The 19,383-nt window shown below is 36.9% G+C and overlaps 1 protein-coding gene across 2 annotated transcripts; it reads right to left on the reverse strand.

Moving 5' to 3' along the window:
* Nucleotides 1–650: 650 nt before the first annotated feature.
* On the reverse strand, nucleotides 651–19,366 carry ANKRA2 (ankyrin repeat family A member 2). Of its 2 annotated transcripts, none has more exons than XM_001363341.4 (9): nucleotides 19,229–19,366; nucleotides 11,905–12,291; nucleotides 9,073–9,231; nucleotides 6,825–6,890; nucleotides 5,650–5,747; nucleotides 4,794–4,919; nucleotides 4,367–4,433; nucleotides 4,194–4,274; nucleotides 651–3,360 (listed from the first exon to the last, which is right to left on the reverse strand). In XM_001363341.4, exons 2-9 carry the CDS (start codon nucleotides 12,191–12,193, stop codon nucleotides 3,305–3,307), a joined length of 942 nt encoding a protein of 313 aa, XP_001363378.1. In that variant the 5' UTR covers nucleotides 12,194–12,291; nucleotides 19,229–19,366; the 3' UTR covers nucleotides 651–3,304. The 2 variants fall into 2 exon arrangements, with proteins under 2 accessions (XP_001363378.1, XP_007486582.1); XM_007486520.3 differs by having other exon boundaries at nucleotides 11,892–12,291.
* Between the last annotated feature and the right edge of the window lie 17 nt (nucleotides 19,367–19,383).

Below are 19,383 nucleotides of genomic sequence, written 5' to 3' on the forward strand. Positions count from 1 at the left end.
ATCAAGTACCAAGTGATTTAACTTTTGGGGGACGCCTAATGGCAGGGGAATAGGGGCAGCGGTTCTTTGAGGGCTGGCCTTTTCATGCCCTAATCCAGTGGGAAGCTAGGCCAATGGTCCAAACCTTAGGCTCCTGGTCCAATCAAGTCCCAGTTTCCCTGCCTTTTAATGAAAAACGAGCCCAGGCTACATGATATATTTTAGGAGGAACCAGCCCAGCTTATGTGGCAGAGCCTTACTAGATGTTTCTTCTCCCCCACTCCGTGACTTTCTAGCGAAGTAGGACATGATGGACAACAGAGTTCAATATATTGGAAAACAAAGGCGATGACAGAGGCCAAACACTTATAGACTACACAGAAGCTTCACACTTTTGCATCGTTAATATTTTTTCAAAAGGACAACTGGTAGGCAACTGGGCATGGTGAACACTGAAGAACACCACAAACATGTTGAAAATTTTGTGTTAAACTTGCTATTGATGGGGAGGTCAGGGGCAATCTGTATACAGTTAAGCAATTGACTTGTTAGAACAAATGGATAAAACCTGGGGTTAATAATGAGAAAATGAAACAACTTGATCCCGGATCACCTAAACAAGAAACTGATGGTGAAAAATGAGTGCTAGAAATCAGAAATGACATCACATATCATAACAACTTTACAGTTTAATTGATGTAAATCAAATTCCATAACAGAGACCAAGAAAGCCTAACAAAGCACCTTATTCTGCAGACATCTCCTTGCCAACTGACGAGATATAATGGTAATAGGCAAAACCAGGTTAGCATATAAAGTCATTTAAAAACGCTTATAAAGAACAATGATGGATGACAGCATCACCTCCAAAAGCAGGGAGAAATAGCAGAGGGTGAAACCAATGTAGAGATTAAAGGTACAATTGAAGGGCATTCTGTAAACAATCACAATCTGTGCACTTTAAAAAACCCCTGACAAAACCCAACTACTCTGTAACAGATCAAACTCAGCAAAAAATCCCAAGGGATATTTAGGGATAAAAATGGAGGTACAATAAACAGAAGGAAAAAAAGAACATTGTTTTTTCTGGAACTGTTTTTACCACTGAGAACCACTACACTTTGCCTGACTATACAGTCACAAATGTGCTTATTTCAGAGATGGCACAGAAGACAACAAAGACGGGAAAAGTAATTAGATTAGATCAAAAGGACACAGAGGAAAGAGGGATACAATTCCAAGGGATTCATTCACAAAGTAACGAATAAAGACAACATAGCCAAAGTATGTTAAAGCAATATTAGACCTTCCTAATACAGGAAAAGGGCAACTTGGAGAACACCAACAATCACTAATAGGGAACAGTTACAGATCATTTTAAGTTTTGCGATCCACTTTATATGTTGTCTGATTTGAACCCCACAACAACCCTGTGAGGTAAGTGTTGTGATCATTTTCAGCTTTACAGATGAGGAAACTGTAGCCGAGAGAAGGGGACTTGCTCAGGCAGGACCTGAACTCAGATCTTCCTGGCTCCAAGTCCCAAACATCCACACTGCTTACTTTGTCTGTTATATAAAATCTATGATACTCATTTATGTACACACGTCAAGGATGCACTGAGAGTATTTCTACAGAACAGGCATGCTTTCCTAAGACATATCTACTGTGGACCACGCCTTTACCTTTGTACATAACTGATTGAATGATAGAGAGGATACAAAGCCCCGCTGCACTAACTACTGTTTATGAAAAAAAGCATTTCATTTTGTAGAACAACACGCCACTTTAAAATTCCTCCCAACAAGGCTCCTTTGAGCAGAACTGTTCACGATTCTGAGAAGCGCAATGAGAAATACCCTTCCTTAATAAGTGTGACTCCAGGATCACAAGTGTTGGGGGAGGGAGCCCAGCGCCGGCCAAATGATGACTGTAATGAGGAAGAACCAGTTCAGAGTCTAGGATGCAAAGGTTCCCTGTGCTCTAGATGCTCCTTTTCCTAGATGACATTATGCTGGTTACATCAAGTTCTGGAACACGGTGGAGCCTCCTAGAAGAAAATCTTAACCATTTAGGAGTTGGCCCTCACCATCCACATCAAAGAGTGGACAGAGAAGTCTATTGGCCATCTGTGCATTGTATAGAATTTACACGGAAGGGACAGAGAAAACGAGGAGCCAGGCCCACAATTAAACAAGAGGAAAGGAAGAGAGCAGGAGTCATTAGCTTCAGGGAACTGAAGGGCTCCTTTAACGCCCCCACATTTTCTCCAAAAACAAAGGCTCATGTTTTGAAGAGTAATATGCTAATTACATTATTTTAAGGCTATGAAATGGAACACAGGTCGCTGCAAAGGTAAATGGCATCACAAGAGCAACGGAGAGGCATTCGGGGTGAGTGAGTAGGCTGCCACACAGAGCCGAGGGAACCATGATGAACAGCAATGCAGGCTGTTACTGGAGAAACGTCTGATAGGAAGAGAAGACAAGCTAGTTACACAGCAAAGGATGGCAGGTAGAGAGACTGAGTGCTCCACAGATGTTCTGATGTCAGGAGAACATGAGGAGAGGTTTCAGCACAATGCCCTTAAATGAGTTTAGGGAAGGACGCAGACATGAAGAGACTGTAATTTGCACTTACTGGAGTAAACATCCAGATGGATAAGATCAAATATTCATTTGAATATGAGAGAGTATATATTAAATTTACCTTTACATTCAGGTACATCGAAAACAAGAATATTTATAAATATTTAAAATTGCTAATAGAACACTTTAAGCTGAAACCCTAAAAGAAGTTCAAAATATACCTTGAATTTTTTAAGGACAGCGATGCAAACAGACAGAACTATTTTATTTATAAGTGAATAGCACTCTGTAAACAATCACACTTTGTGCACTTTTAAGAACTATAACAATGCAATTTGTTTTCTATGAGAATTCACCTAAATTCCATGTAAAGTCAATCAGTAAACACAGGAGAGAAGGGAGTATTGTTTAAAATAGAATAAATTCTTAAAATGTAAAACCACTACACTTGATATGAAGACTTATGTAGCTATGTAAATTAGAAAAGTTTACATGCAACGGAACATTAATTTACCTTTTTAAATATACAGTAAAATATATTTACAAAGAAAACATCCACACCAAGTCTACTACAAACCAGTGAATTACTTTGAGGGAGATTTATTAAAATTGACAAAAAATCAGTAAATATTGTGATTGAGGTAAAGTTTTAAAAAGTAAACAAGTCTTTGTCACTTGAGACTTAAAAAAAAAAAGCAAATGGTTTTTACAGAACATTTCCTGATGACGCTGCAAGTCTATTCCTTGATATTTTGCAGAAGTCTCAACAAATGCGCCTCAATAACCTGTTGAACTAAAATAAAGAAGCAATCAGGATCACTGTAATTGTAAACAAGTTATATCACATTTAAGAAACAACCTCATCCCAGAAAACACTGGTCTCCAAGCAGCATGACACTGTCTGAAGTATACTGCTTGGAAAACAAGGAAACCAGACATCTGAAACCCGAATCTGACAATGACTATGTGACTTACACCAAGTCTAGTGGACTTTTTTGGGTTTGTTATCACAATATTGATCAGGAGGCTACATCCCTAAAATGAGAACTCATTTTAAAGGTTGATTTCCCCCCTCCCCCCAGTATATGAGTGGCTTTATTTTTTAGTTTTTTCTTTTCACCACCTTCTCCTCTCCCCACGTTATAGGTGACATTTATGTTTCATATACATTAGATTTTCAAGAAAAGTACATCCTACATCAGACCAATAATGTATTTCCTTTGCAAACCAAGATACCCATTCTGACTAACAAAAGTATAAAGAATGATGAAAATAAAATGATAAAATATTTTGTAAATACAATCAGGGAATGAAATGCTAAAAGCACCTAATATAAAAGCAGGCACTTATATACTCTAAACTACCAAGAAACCTAACCTGGAAAAGAGTAACAAAATGAGAGTGATTTCCAGACTGTACAGAGATTTGTATTTTCTCTGCATTCGTGTTTTTTCTAATATTTATGTAAAAATATATGAATGGTAAATCATATTTATTCAAGTTAGTTTATGGCAGAAGTTGGGTATTTTAAGACAAAAGGCAGAATCTTCTGGGATTTGGGCAAGATAAAAACTGGTGGGTTAAGATTTTTGAGGAAAAATTAGGATAGAATTCTGAAATACTTACCACCCCTATAGCCCAAAGCTACAGATAAATCCATAGAATTATATCCAGAATCTGTTTCAATAGTTGGGTCTGCTCCATTTTCTAAATAATAATTTGTTAAAAAAGGAAAAAATAAAGTTAATGCTATGAATGGAAATTTCTCAACAGTTCTGATTTTTATCTGGCTTAATTACCTAGTAGGATTTTTACACATTTCACATGATTTCCATGCACAGCATAAAGTAAAGGAGTTCCTCCATTCTGAAAAAAGGAAGGGAAAGAAAAGTTAGCCTAGAACCATTTGATGTTAATCTAGAAATATCTTTCAAAAGTTATTTATTTGAGAAGAGTCACTAAAAATGAGGCACCTAAGAGCAATTAAAATAATTTAAACTGTAACTGTCTTCAAAGTTTAAATAAAATTAATCTGTAAAGACAAATGAATCTCTGCTTGATAAAGGCAGTGGTATTCAAATCAGAGTAGTCTATATCTTGCAAAGTCACATTCCAATTATTATTATCACTTACATAATTCCTTAAGATTCAGAGGAGAGTGAAATACAAGTTACATAAAATGCCTACAACCTGAAAGTTAGAGGCAACAACCTGTACTAAACTTACCCAATCATATTCATTAACATCAACTCCACAATCTAGCAACATTTTGACAATATCTGTGTACCCTTTACTACAGGCCAGTGACAGGGCACTTTCTCGTCCTTTCCCCAAAATTTGTGGGTCTGCACCCTGGAAAAAAATCAATAGGGAAAATGCCTTTTTCAGTTCCATCAGAAGTTCAAATCCTGATCATTATTATTGTTGCCATCACTATTATCATTGACAATAAAAAGGATGATAAACAACATACGCAGACATTTTCTTTAGTTTAATGAAATTAATTATGGTTATGTGTCTTTTGCACTCATAAGAATCTTATGAAATTCTATTTTTTTTCTTTGTCTGAAACACTCTTTTCTCCTTTATCTGCATGTCTAAATCTTAATTCACCCTTCAAGATTCTGCTCATCCTACCTTTACCAAGGAGTCTTTTCCAGCTCACATAGTTATCCTGTCTTTCAACTCTGCTATATTTTTTATTGTAAGATGGAGAGTCAAGAAAACTCCCCTAAAACTAATGCAAAGGTATAATAGGTTGCCTTAAGAGCTGATGAGTTTTCCAGCACTGGAGATCCTCAAGGAGGGACAGGATGATCATTTGTCAGTGATGCTGTAGAGGGGACTACTGTTCATATACAGGTGGCTGTCACTGGGATACTATGATTCTATATTTTCATATGTATTAGTTTGGTCACCTTGACTAAACTGTAAGCTCCTTGAGGTCAGGGATGATGCTATTTTTTTAAATACCCCATGGACTTAGCACAATTTGGGATAGTGAACATTTAATAATTACTGATGACTGAATCTAATCTTAAAGATATTAATGCAAAATAAAATTTGCAAAAAATGTCCTTACATTCTGAAGCAGAAACTCTACCACCGCTATTTGCCCATGAGCAGCGGCCCACATTAGAGGGGTAAATCCTTCTTCATCTGTGTGGTTGATTATATTTTCTATTTAAAAGAAAAAAATTTCAATGACTAACAACAATTATGCTGTATTTCTTACTCTTTGTTTCATGGGTTGAATCAAGAAGTGGCATAAAAAGCTATTACTCAGGAAACATGTATAAGGAAAGGCAGTGAGCTGGTCATATAACAAAGATCAAGGAGTAACAGACAGATAGTCTGAGTATGGCCATCGTCACTTATGTAGTGGTAAGAGCTGGAGAAAGGTCTGGATTTCAGTAGGTACTCTATGGAGATTTTACTAAATGTAATAATAGAGATAAAGCACTTAGTGCTTTAAGGTACTATAAATATGGCAGTTATTATTTTTGGGGAGGGCATGGTCAATAAATAATCACAGAGGATAAGAAAGTATGGATGGATTGTAATCTGTACCAATGAAGTCATATGACACTATTTGTAACCAAAATCCTGCTATTCTAAGAGTGATGATGTAAATGTGAGGATTTCTATTTTGAGCTCAAATTTGATCCCTGAAATCATTTAAAAAACTATTTGAATTCTGCAAAAAGTGTCCAATGTACACCTGCCTTTGTTTATATGCCACACTTAAAGAGAAATCATTAAATACTAGATACAAATGGCAAACTAATACAAACAAAATGAGAGACTATCTTGGGAGGGGAATCATGTAGTTATATCTTGCATGTTAAATGCCTGCTTTTGAATTTCTCCCATCCTTGTGGTTTATTAAGATAGCATAATACAGTGGCATAGTAAATAATTTAGAACACAGTATAATGGAAATCACCTTGAAGCAACCCGCCCCATCACCACCCCTCCTTCCAATCTGCTTACCCCCTAATCTGTTAGCTGTGCAGAACTCTACTGATTTTCACCTTCATTTTCGTGGCCTAGCAACATAGAATGTAATAGTAAAGTTAAAGTCCATAATGTCTTTTCTCTAAATCCATGTCATGGATTGAGATCTAGAGTTTTCAATATGGTCAGTGGCATTTTCCATTTAAAGCCAATCCTATCTGAAGAAACCTCTCTAATATATATGGAGTTGCAAATATTAAGTATTCCTTTTAAGTGAATAACATGGTTAAACAGACTAACCTTGTTCAATACGAGTGGCCAAATAGAGCATTTCTCCCTGAGCAGCCAACTGGTGAACAGATAAGGCTGAAACAACAGTATGAAATATGTCACGGGGACACGACAAATATATTTTTCTTAAATTTTGATTTGCTTATTTTGTGCAACTTTCCTTCATTTCCCCACTCTATTAAAACCATTTACTACACTGGTCATACTACAGAAATAGTCTTTAGTCTGCAATGTAAGATTACTTTGACATTAGCCAGGTAATTGGCTAAAAAAAAAAATTATTGAAGTGCACATCCAAAGGTGACTTGGGACACAATTTAAGGATCTTCCTCTATAACAATACTATGAAGTGTCTGCCTTCTGGCTATCATATGGAACCCTTAGGTTTATTTTCATATCTCTTTAATTCAAAGTTTTGTTGCTTTATTTCTCCTGAAATGATCTTAGGTCACTTTTATTTCTTGATGGGGTAAATTTAGAAGATTTGCCATTTGAAATTGATTTATTCAATTCTTGGATCAAAATGATAGTAAGAATATCGGAATGATAACAAGTCAACTTTGTTACCTGGTCTATGTTAATTAAGAAATGCACTGCTTGGTAATGTAAATGCTTCCTACCCGACAGCCTCTCTTCTCTAGGTTTTCATGACACTACTCTCTCCTGGTGCTCCCATGTCTCCTTTTCAGACTCCTTTGCTGTATTTTCATCAGACAATGCCCACTAACCATGAGTATCCCAAAGGGGTCTGTCCCAGGCCCTCTTTTCTTTTCCCTTTATACTATTTCATTTGGTGAACTCATCAGGTCCCAAGCATTCAATTATCATCTATATCCTGATTATCCTGGTCTACTTATCCAGCCTTAGCTTCTCCCCTTGTTTCGTCTCATATCTTCAATTACCTGATGGACATCTTCAATTGAATGTCCTGTAGACATCTTAAACCTAATACATTCCAAATTGAACTCATTATCTTTCTCCAAAGATTCTCCTGCTTCCAAAGTCCTCTATTACTATCCAGGGCACCACTATTTAGTTACCCAGGTTCATGAGCCAGGTGCCATTTTCAAATCCTCATCCGCTTTAACCTCCCATATCCAATCCCTTGTTAAGTCCTGCTGATTTTACCTTTGTATCTTTAATACACACCCCTTCTCTCTGGACACTGTTACCACCTTAGTTCAGGCTCTGAGTTAGGCCTCACCGGTGGACTATTACACATTTGGGAATTGGTCTTCCTAGCGCAAGTTTCTCCTTAGTACAATCTATTCTCCATGTAGCTGCCAAAGGGATTATCTTAAAGAACAGACTTGACTATGTCATATCCATACTCAATAAATTCTAGACCTGATCACCTCCAAGATCAAATACTAAATCCTGTTTGACATTCAAAGCTCTTAAAAACTTAGGCCTCTTGACCTGTTCAGTCTTCTTATAACCCTTCTCCATCCTTACTTCCCCCCACTGTTGCAATGTAATGACTGACATTCTAGCTCCTAACTCTAGGCATTGTCACTGGCTGCTTCCATGACTGAAATTCTCTCCCTCCTTTAAGTCCCAGATAAAATTTCACCTTCTACAGGAAGCCTTTCCAGATCCCTTTTAATGCTAGTACCTTCCCTCTATTGATTATCTCCAATTCATCCTGTCTACAGCTTATCTATACAGAGTTGTTTGCATGCTGTCTCCATGATTAGACTGTGAGCCCCTTGAGGGCTTTCTTTTTTTATTTTCTCTCTTTCTTCTTTTACCTTCTGCCTTGGAACCAATATTGTGTACTATACACAATATTGTATATTGATTCCAAGGAAGAAGAGGGGTAAGGCCTAGGCAATGGGGATTACAGTGACTTGTCCAGGGTGATAGAGCTAGGAAGTATCTGAGACCAAATTTGAACCCAGGACCTCCTGTCTCTAGTTCTGGCTCTCAATCCACTAAGTCATCTAGCTGCTCCATTTTGTCTTTCTTTATATTCCCAGAGTTTAGCACAGTGCCTGGCACACAGCAGACAATTAAAAAATGTTTGCTGACTTCAAAAAAGTCAATGTGTTCTTAAAATGACTTAGTACGAATCCCAGTCAATACTAAACACTGAAGTCACAAAGAAAATGCCTGTGGTTATTTTAAGTGAAATGACCAAACAAATCTTAAATGTTAACAGTATTTTGATACTAATTTAAAGTAATAAAGTATTTTGATACTAATTTAAAAGGAAATTTCAAAATGACTAATGAATACACCATTGAGAAATACTTACAATTCACGAGCAGAGGTGTTGTTGATACCTCGTTTCCTCTATGTTTGTTTGTTAAAGTAGTTGACTGTTTTATGGGTGAAAAATGTTTAGTTGTTGAAGGAGTGTAGACATGCCTTACTTGAATCCCAGGAGAAGGGGACGTATGAATATTGCATTCAGCTAAATCAAACAGGTTAAAAGATGACAAAAATTTTTTTTCAACAACAGTGAGCTTACAGCAATGGACATTCAATCAATACTAGTAGCCTGAGTACTTAAATGGATGAAAAAAAAATCCTTTGAGTCTACTGTTTCATATACTAATTGCTTATTTGTTAGTTCCTCATTCCATCACAATGAAAACTTCATAGGAATAGAACTACTGAATTTCAAAGCAGTTTAATCATTTCTATTATTTCATGAATGTAGTCCTTATTTTTTTTCCAGTTTAGCCCCAAATGGTAGCTATTAGGTAAGAGAACGGTGAAAGGCAAAATGGATAGTTTTCCGAAGCCCGGAAGAGCTGGACTTAAGCTCCGTCTCTGACACACATTATGTGACCAAGGACAAATTGTTTAAGGTCTCAGGGTCACAAGTAACCATCTTTCTTTTTCTTTTCCTAAACTTAACTTCTGTCTTAGTATGAGTTCTAAGGTAGAAGAAGGGAAAGGGCTAGGCAAAGAATTTTAAGTGACTTGCCCAAGGTCACACAGCTAGAAAGGGACAGATTTGAACCCAGGTCTAGTGCTCTATCCACTGTGCCATCTAGCTGTTCCTCCAAATAACTTTCTAAGACTGTAAATCAATGAGCTGTTGAAAGGAATTTTTCAAATTGAAGAAATGATAGGTCCAAAACCATCCTAATTCCCAAAAGGGATCACCTATACACATGTATGTAGGTGTGTATATACACACATCTGGGTTTAAATATATAGTAATATATGTGTATAAGTAATATGTATGTATGTATATATATATTTAAAGTCAGTCATTTTATATATATATATATATATATATATATATACACACACATACATATATATATAAATAAAATGACTGACTTTAAAAAGCTGATGTGTTCCTAAATGGCCTTGTCTCAATCTCAAGCAATACTAAACCCTGAAGGTTTAAAAAATAATTATTATTCTTCCCTAATGACAGAAGAGAAAATAAGAAATATCCTTGGTCACAAAGACAGGTCATAACTATTTTAAATTAAATGACCAAATAAATCTTAAATGTAATAGTGTACATAAAGGTATTCTGATTACTTCAACGTGAAATTTATGAAATTACTTTACTAGTGACAGAGTAAATATACCACATATATTTATTATATATAAATATACATACATAAATATTAAAACATATGTGTGTATGCTTAAAAACTTCATTTTCCTATCAGTAACTTGTTCTGTAACAGCACCTTTTGGAGGTTGGGGGATGGTGAGGAGAGAAGACATCATTCAAAAAGAATGAACAAATGCATTAGAAACACTTAATAAGCTTTAAGTCTTCGATAGTTACCTGGAACACTGAGAAGTTGAGTGACTTCCTCAGCGTCATGGGAGTAATATGTCAGAGGTGGTACCTGAACCCAGTTCTTGGTGACTCTGAGGCCGGCCTTCTATATACTACTCTAGCTGTCTGTGAGTTATTTCCAAAAATCTCTCAATATCAAGTTAGAAGACATGTCAAAATTCTGTTTTAACTTCAGCAATTATTTTGTTGTTGTCTTTTTAAAAAGAATGAAAAATCTGTCAGATCCATAGAGATGATTTCAATATACCCTGAATTTTATTATCCACTGTTTTAGAGTAACTGCCCATTCCTTAGCAATACATAAAACAATATTCCATAACATGGATGAAGTAAACAATATTCTATAATGTGTATGCTATTCGAGCAGCAATTTCTTTCTTGAGAAGTTATGAAGTACTTAAATTATAAGCACTTACATATCTATTTGGCTGCAGAAAACCTTTAATAGAAAACAGCTGTGAGTCAGAATATATATATGTGTTGCACCCCCTCCCCCTGGTCCCTGCTCAAACTCTTACTTTCTGTCCTAGTAACAACTCTAAGAAAGAAGAGCAGCAAGGGCTAGGCAAATGGGGCTAAGTGGCTTGCCTAAGGTCACACAACTATCAAGTTATCTGGGGTCATATTTGAACCCTGGTCCTCCTGACTTGAAGCCTGGAGGTATATCTATTGGGCCACCTAGCCATTCCAACACATATATATTTTCATAGAGGCTCTAAATGATCTTGCTCATGACTAGTGAGACTAGTTTCATAATTCTCTTATTTCTAAGTAGCATCAAAAGATCAATGGAAAAGTAAATCTGTATTATTCAAACAAATTAACATAGCATTCTTAAGTTAATACAAGTTAAATATTTGCAGACTAGACTATATTAGGATGTTTCATTGCAAAAAGTACTAGGTTTTAATTTTAATTACTATTTTGGATTAGGTATTTATTTGGAGGAAACACTAGGGAAGTAACTAAAAGGTAGATTTGGAAAAGTATATTTAAGGGTTTAACAAGTAGCATTAAAAATCAAATGGATTTGTAACTTATATGTAACCTAAAGAATTTAATACTGGTTTCAGAATAGTTCTAGAAAAGAAAGCAATGTTAAAAGATGACCTAAGACTCTTTTCATTAATAATACATAAACACACACATATGTGTTTATGTGTATATGAAGCCATATATACACATACAAATATATTTGAATATACACAAATGAATAGGCATACATATATATGTTTATATATGTAAAACAAATTTCACAATGGAAATGGAAAAGACAAAACGAATGCAATAACTTATACCATAAATTTCAACCTTTAAATAGGACAGATGCCACCTCGAGGTCGGAGTTAACTTGATCCTGAATATTTTTACTATCCTCTTCATTTAAGGACTTTACAAATCTAGAGCACACATTCATATCAAATCTATTAGGCAAAATGAACTTCATCCCCATAGCAACACTCTGGGCTGGGTTTTCTTCGGGATTTGAGTCCAATGGGTGCTCTAATTTAACGTCCGTCATGTCAGAAAGGCTGTAGCTGTTACTGCATTCTTCGGCAATCAGCTGGGCTCCCATATCCATATTTGCTGATGAGGCCATGATTTTAATTTTAATATCAATATTCAATATGTTTCTTCATGGTTTTTCTACTTGGTTCAATTTTAGGACTATTCTTGGGATCTGTGAATTCTAAAAATCTGTAAATATAAAGAAAAATAACATTTCAACATTTAAGGTGAGTTTATCCCACAAATATCTATTAAGCACAAGGCACCACATAAAAACAAATATAGGAGGAAGCATACAGAATATAGGCAACTTTAACAAGGCACCAAACACTGAATGCATTACACATAGATATGCTTGCCTACTGCCAGATCATATTCAATACTAGACAAGTAATGACAATGTGATTTATCCTTTGACTTGAAATTCTTTATTTTTGGTATGCTACAATGAAAAAAAGTGTCACTCTTTCAGCTTGTCATTAAGGTATCATAAACTTACTTTTCTATACTCAAATTTATTATTAATTATATACAAATAAAAATCTCAAGCCAATGACCACTGGCTCGCAAGGACTTAAATTCCTGTCAACAGGAGAGACAACCATCAATGATTATAATGGATCAGCAACTTGAGCAGTGGTCAGTTTCTATGGGCCATAAAATCATCTAAGAATAAGTCACATCTCTGCACAAGTTAACATTGCTAGAATGTTAGAAATAAGTATAGCTCTTACATTTGAATCTTTAAAGGAAAAGGCAAGGAACATGAACTGAAACCAAGTTCATAAGAAAATAGAAATATCAGGATAACTCAATTTATTTTTTGTTAATAAAAACTAGTATTCAAAGCATGTCTTTTACAAATATATTTTCATTCTTTTAGTTTTTTCTTAAGTAATCTGAAATAAGCTTTCATAACTGGCATCCCCTCCTGGACTTTAATGTAAGGTCAACTGAAATGTTTTATTATAGCTAAAATTACACAAAATAATACATAAAATTTCTTAATGGAAGCTGAGACAAAAGTCATATCTTCTTTAATCTTCTCTATTTGGTAGATAAACCCTGTCATAAATTTTGAGAGCAGAATTTATGATGAAAGAAATTTTAAAATTAGAATTAAATTCAATTTTAAAAAGGAAAAGGACTTAGATCAAGAGCAAAATCCTAGTTAAGGTTATGCATTATCTTCTAAGGCCAAATTTTGGCTGATGTTGATCATAAAGGAGAAGTAAATAGGGAACAGGATTAGCACACATAAAATAAATCAGAATGGCATACAAAGAAATGAAACCAGAGATTACAATGAGGAAAAATGATGGTACACCACTGAAGACAATCTCCTATAAATATTGTAAGCCTTGTGGGCAAGATCTATATTTTTCTATCTCACACAGCATCTTATACTGTTAGCACACAATAGACACTGGTTAGTTAAGAGACCTAAGCTCTGGTCCTATTTCTGTTACTACCTGTGTGATTTTAAGGGAAGTCATTTAATCTCTTTCAGTCTCTATTTCCTGAGAGAATTGAACTAAGCAAAATATCAGTTGACATAGAGACCTTAAAGTTTGCAAAGAACTTTATAATTCTCTTCTCATTTAATCTTCACAATGACATGGTGAGCTATTTACCTCAGTCTACAGCAGAGAAGACAGTCAGTGAATTAGACTTGTTCAGGCTAAAATTGATTGCATCAGATGGGACTTGAACTCAGGCATCTCCTAATTCCCAGTTCAGGGCTCTTTCTGTTATACTATGCTACTTCTCAAGGTCCTTCTAGGTCTAAAATTCTATGATTCTACAAAATTTGAATAGTAGGTTGAATAAATTCAGTGTCATACACCATTGTGGGGGTTGGAAAAAGGAATATTTGGGGCACAATGGAAAACCCAAGGGTACCTACTTCCTGACCGCTTATTTACTTCTTTGTTCCTTAGCAATTCGGTTTCTTACTTCATCACTGTTTTGAAATAATTTCCTCAAAGACAACCAAAGATTTCTTAACTGCTAAATCCAATGGCATTTTCTCAGTCTCTATCCTCCTTGAGTTCTCTCTTGCTTCTGATGCAATCAACAACCTTGCTATATCCTGATCATTCCTCTCACATTCCTTCAGTCTTCTTTCCTGAATTAACATATCTCTCTCCCTAAATGAAGTTGTCCCCCAAGGTTCTAGCTTTTGTTATTTTCTCTTTCTTCTCTATATCTTCTCCCTTGAGGATCTCATCAGGTCCCTCATATTCAATTATCATTTTTACACAGGTGCTTCCAATATTTATGAATGTTTAGTTATAGGTAGTCTCCCATCGCTAACTGCTTGCTAGATCCCTCTATCTGGAAGCCTCAGGTTCATTTTAAACACCAAAAAGAATTTCATTTTCTTCCCCTTTAAGTCTGTCCTCTTTTCAAACTTTTCTTCTTCTTGTTGAGGGAACTAACATCTTCCTAGTTACCCAGTTTCATAATCTTGGAATCGTACTTGATTTTCCCCCATCTATTAGATTCTAAGTCTTATTGATTCAACCTTCACAGCACCTCTTACATTTGTCTCCTCCTTACTGATATGTTCTACTCAAGTTCTAGCCCTTATCTCTCACCTAGTCTACTCCAAAATACCCTGCTTAAATTCTTAAGCCTCTACAATCTGTTCTCTATGAGACTTCAAAAATCACTTTTATGTGAACTGATCCAACCATTCTGGAGGGCAATTTGGAACTATGCCCAAAGGGCGATAAAAGACTGTCTGCCCTTTGATCCAGCCATAGCACTGCTGGGTCTGTACCCCAAAGAGATAATGGACAAAAAGACTTGTACAAAAATATTCATAGCTGCGCTCTTTGTGGTGGCCAAAAATTGGAAAGCGAGGGTATGCCCATCAATTGGGGAATGGCTGAGCAAATCGACTATGTTGGTGATGGAATACTATTGTGCTAAAAGGAATAATAAAGTGGAGGAATTCCATGGAGACTGGAACAACCTCCAGGAAGTGATGCAGAGCGAGAGGAGCAGAACCAGAACACTGTACACAGAGACTAATACACTGTGGTATAATTGAACGTAATGGACTTCTCCATTGGTGGTGGTGTAATGTCCCGCAACAATCTGCAGGGATCTAGGAGAAAAAACACTATCCATAAGCAGAGGACAAAGTGTGGGAGTGGAAACACCGAGGAAAAGCAACTGCCTGACTACAGCAGTTGAGGGGTCATGACAGAGGAGAGACTCTCAACGAAACTCTAATGCAAATATTGACAACATAGAAATGGGTTCAAATCAAGAACACATGTGACACCCAGTGGAATCAAGCATCAGCTATGGGGGGTGGGAGGGAGGAAAAGAAAAAGATCTTTGTCTTTAATGAATAATGCTTGGAAATGATCAAATAAAATATTATTTTAAAAAAAATCACTTTTATAAGACAGATCTGTCTATATCACTCTTATGCTGAAAAGCTTTTAGTGGATCCACAGGGCTTATAGGATAAAATACAAACTCCTCTGTGTGCATTTTTACAAAGTATATAGTTTGTAAGATCTGGCTTTAATCAGTCTTTTCACCCTAATTTCACACTGTTCCCCTTTATTTGCCTTACATGCCAATTGGACCATAAGTTATTCCCTGAACTTTCTCCTGCCTCTACACAATGACATAAACCAACTTTGATGACTGAAATTCAGCTGGTGCCTAGTAAGTCATCCTTACTCACTGATGAAAACAATTCAGGAGCCCGAACCATAGAGCTCTGGAAACAGTGATGCCCTCCAGACCAATGAATTTGCTTCTATCCCATGATATTCCCAAGCAGCTAAGGTACTCTAAGGGAGTGACTGCATACTTTGGCCAAATGGTTCTGCTTTTAGCCTTGTCGTGGAGTTATCATTCTAGGAAGCAGCCCTTGTGGAGGTGCTGCCTGGAAACTGGTTCTCCTAAAGAACCAAAAAAGGAAGTTCTTGCCATCTCAGTCTTTGGCACTTTAAAAAAGTTCAACATCAGAAAATTATGGAAAATTTATCAATTGAAATGATATTAAATAAGGTGTATTATAATTTCATTGATCAGTCCATTCTAAGGACTAATGGACCCTTCTATATGGCTTGCAGCTGAAACCTTTTCTATAAATCAACAAATTAACAAGTATTTATGAGACATTTATGTACCAGGCATGATAATAAATGCAGGAGAAACAAAGAAAGGCAAAGAAACAAGATCTATATAGGATCAACTGAAGATAATCAACAGAAGGAACAGTACTAGTAGAAAGGAAGATTAGAAAAGGTTTCTCATGGAAGAGAGGCATCAAACTTGTCTGGCTAGAGGCCTACAAAACTTTGGAGAATCAGATTAAATTGTAATTGGGGGGCAGCTAGGTGGCTCAATGGATAGAATTAGGCCTGCATTCAGGAGGACCCAGGTTCAAATATGACCTCAAGATACTTTCTAGCAGTGTGACCCTGGACAAGTTACTTAATCCCGTTTGCCTAGTTCTTTTGTCTTAATATTACAATTAATTAGAATTAATACTGACAGAAGGTAACAGTTATAAAATTTAACAAAATGAACAAAAATACAATATAATAAAGACAATGCAAATTTGTGGTTTTCTAAGTCAGTATGTAGCAGAAGAACTTCTTTATATTCTAATTTGACACTAGATGTAGAAGGTAAGATTGGGGTCTGGATCAGGGGAATGACAAGAGTTAGAAGATAGGAGAAGGCAAAAATAGAGATGTTATAAAGGTAGAATGTGGGCAGGCTTTGGCAAGAAACTGGATATGAGGCATGAGAGTGAGGAGTTGTGTCACTAACAGTAATAGGGAAGTTAAGAGAAGGGGGAAAAAAGATCATGAGATTAGTTTTGGACATGTTAACTTTATCTACAGGACATCTAGTTCAAGCTACAGTAGGAGAACAAAACTGAAATTTAAAGCAAGATAAGCAGATTTGAGAATCATCAGCATAAAGCTGGCAAATAAATCGATGAGTTCACCAAGTGAAGTGGTAGAGAGCAAGAACACTGCCCAGGACAAGGCCCAGTAGACACTCATGGTGAGTGGACATGATTGGGACGAAGATCTAGCAAAATAGGAGCTCTTTGAGAGTCAGGAAGGCTTATTTTTCTATATATCAAATACTTCTAGAGTCTTTTTTTAATCTGGAGATTTTTAATTTGTTCTTTTTCTAATTTTTTAAGTTTTGCAAGCCCAATTCATTGATCTCCTCTCTTTCTATTTTGTTGGTATAGCACCTAGAGATATAAATTTTCCCCTGAGTACTGCTTTGATTGTATCCCATAGGTTTTGTTATGATGTCTCCTTATCGTCATTCTCTTTAATGAAGTCCATAATTGTTTCTATCATTTCTTCTTTGACTCACCAGTTTTGAAGAATGAGATCATTTAGTTTCCAATTAATCTTAAATTTGCCTTTCCATGGTCTCTTGTTAATTATAATTTTTATCACATTATGATCTGAAAAAGTGGCATTTATTATTTAACAGTTATGGTTTTAATAAGTAAATGAAGTAAATGCTTTTTCATTTATTTATTTGTAGTCAATGGACACTGGTTCAAATCCTGAGTCTCCCACTCTCTGTATGACTTTAGGCTAGTATCTTAATTTCTTTGGGCTTCAGTTTTTTTATTTGTAAATATGAGTGTATGGATAGAATAGTCTCTGAGATTCTTTTAAGCTCTACATTTGTGATCTTAGAATACTATATTAAGGCATAGGGGAATGATGGACTGTATTTATAATAGGAATACTTATCAAATAGTTCACAATTACATAGCATTTTCCTCAGGTAGGCAAGACAAGTTATTATTTCCATCTTATGGATTGGGAAACTGTGGCTTAGTCAGGTGAGGTGACTGGCTCACAGTTACATATCTAGTTAAGTTATTAGGATATCAACTTAGGTTGCCTTACATCTATGCCATCACTCTTTCCAATTCAAGTGAAGTCAAATCAACCAGTACTTATTAAGTGCCTACCATGTGCCAAGGTTGGGGCCACAAAGAAAAGGGAAAAAAAAAGATCGAAAGAGACACTGCTCTCAGGGAGCTCAAGGTATAATAAAGGAGACTACATACAAAGAACTATGATATGCAAGTAAGTGATCTAAAAGACAAAAATTGGGGATAGTCTCAGAGGAAAGGCCTAAAGGTTAAGGAGTTTGGGAAAGGCTTCTTGAAGAAAAGAGGACTTTAGCTGAGACTCTAGGGAAGCCAGGAGGTGAATATGAGGAGGGAAAGCATTCCAGGGGTGGGAATCAGCCACTGAAAACACCCTCAGTGATGGAAATGGAGTGTCCTGTACAAGGAGCAGGCAGGAGTCCATGGGTGGGTGAAAGGGATAAGAAGCCAGGAGAGGGAGGAGGGGACTGGCTTTAAAACCCAACTACAGCCTATGTTCTAATACTTTCCATATACCAAACCCACAGATATCAGAAAATGCACAAATCAAGCACTTAATAAATGCTTGCCGATTTTGCTGGGAAAAGAGGGAATCTGAGGATGAGGCACCCGGATTGAGGATTGGATTTGGTTTCTGGGAGTCTGGCAATGCCCCTTCCTAGAGGTTGGGACCCTAAGAACTTAAGATGACTGTAGAGGGAGAATTTGTAGAGGGAAAGAAACATTCATTCATCACTAAGAGAAGGACGGGAGATCAAGAGCGGGCAGGTGGGTGCACAACCAAGAGAGAGGCAGGGATGGGGCAGGGGCTTTAGAGGAACAGGAAGATGGTAGCGACTAGAGGGAGCAAAAGCTATCGGAGGGCAGAGATGCAAGGGGAATAGGAGGACCGCAGGATGGGAAGGGGCAGGGGCTCGAGAAGCTGAAGGAGACAGGTGTACCAAGAGGACAGGAAAATGGCAATGGAGGGAGGGGGCAAGGGAGCAAGGAGCAATCCAGGTAGGAGCGATAGGGTGGAACGGGGGCGGAGAGAGACCGTTCCTTTCAGTCTCCCTTCCCCTGCCCTCCCATTTTCGGCTGTCCGAGCCTCTCTTCCACCTGCTATTTCTCCGACGCCGCTTCCTCTCCACCCGGGTAGAGGTGGCCGATGCGTCACTTCCTATTCCTTCCTCTTGGCCCCAGAGCTCAGGAAAGCGGGGGTCTCCACCTTACCTTCCGAACCAACCAAACAGTTTCTCCTCTCCTCTAAGACGACCCGCTCTTTCGGCCCAAGGCCAGAGACTTGGGAAACAACCGCGGCGGAAGCCTGCAGACTGAGTTCAGCTTCTGCTAGCTTCCAGTCGCCATCCTTTCCAGTCCACCACGCC

This window comes from Monodelphis domestica, chromosome 3 (genome assembly GCF_027887165.1).
Source record: "Monodelphis domestica isolate mMonDom1 chromosome 3, mMonDom1.pri, whole genome shotgun sequence".
Classification (NCBI taxonomy): domain Eukaryota; kingdom Metazoa; phylum Chordata; class Mammalia; order Didelphimorphia; family Didelphidae; genus Monodelphis; species Monodelphis domestica.

Coding starts and splice junctions, on each gene's coding strand:
- ANKRA2 (XM_001363341.4), bottom strand. CDS start 12,193: ATGGCCTCATCAGCAAATATGGATATGGGAGCCCAGCTGATTGCCGAA. Junction 6,891..9,072: donor AACACCTCTGCTCGTGAATT/GTAAGTATTTCT, acceptor CTGTTGTTTCAG/CCTTATCTGTTCACCAGTTG. Junction 3,361..4,193: donor AGCTTTGGGCTATAGGGGTG/GTAAGTATTTCA, acceptor TCTTTATTTTAG/TTCAACAGGTTATTGAGGCG.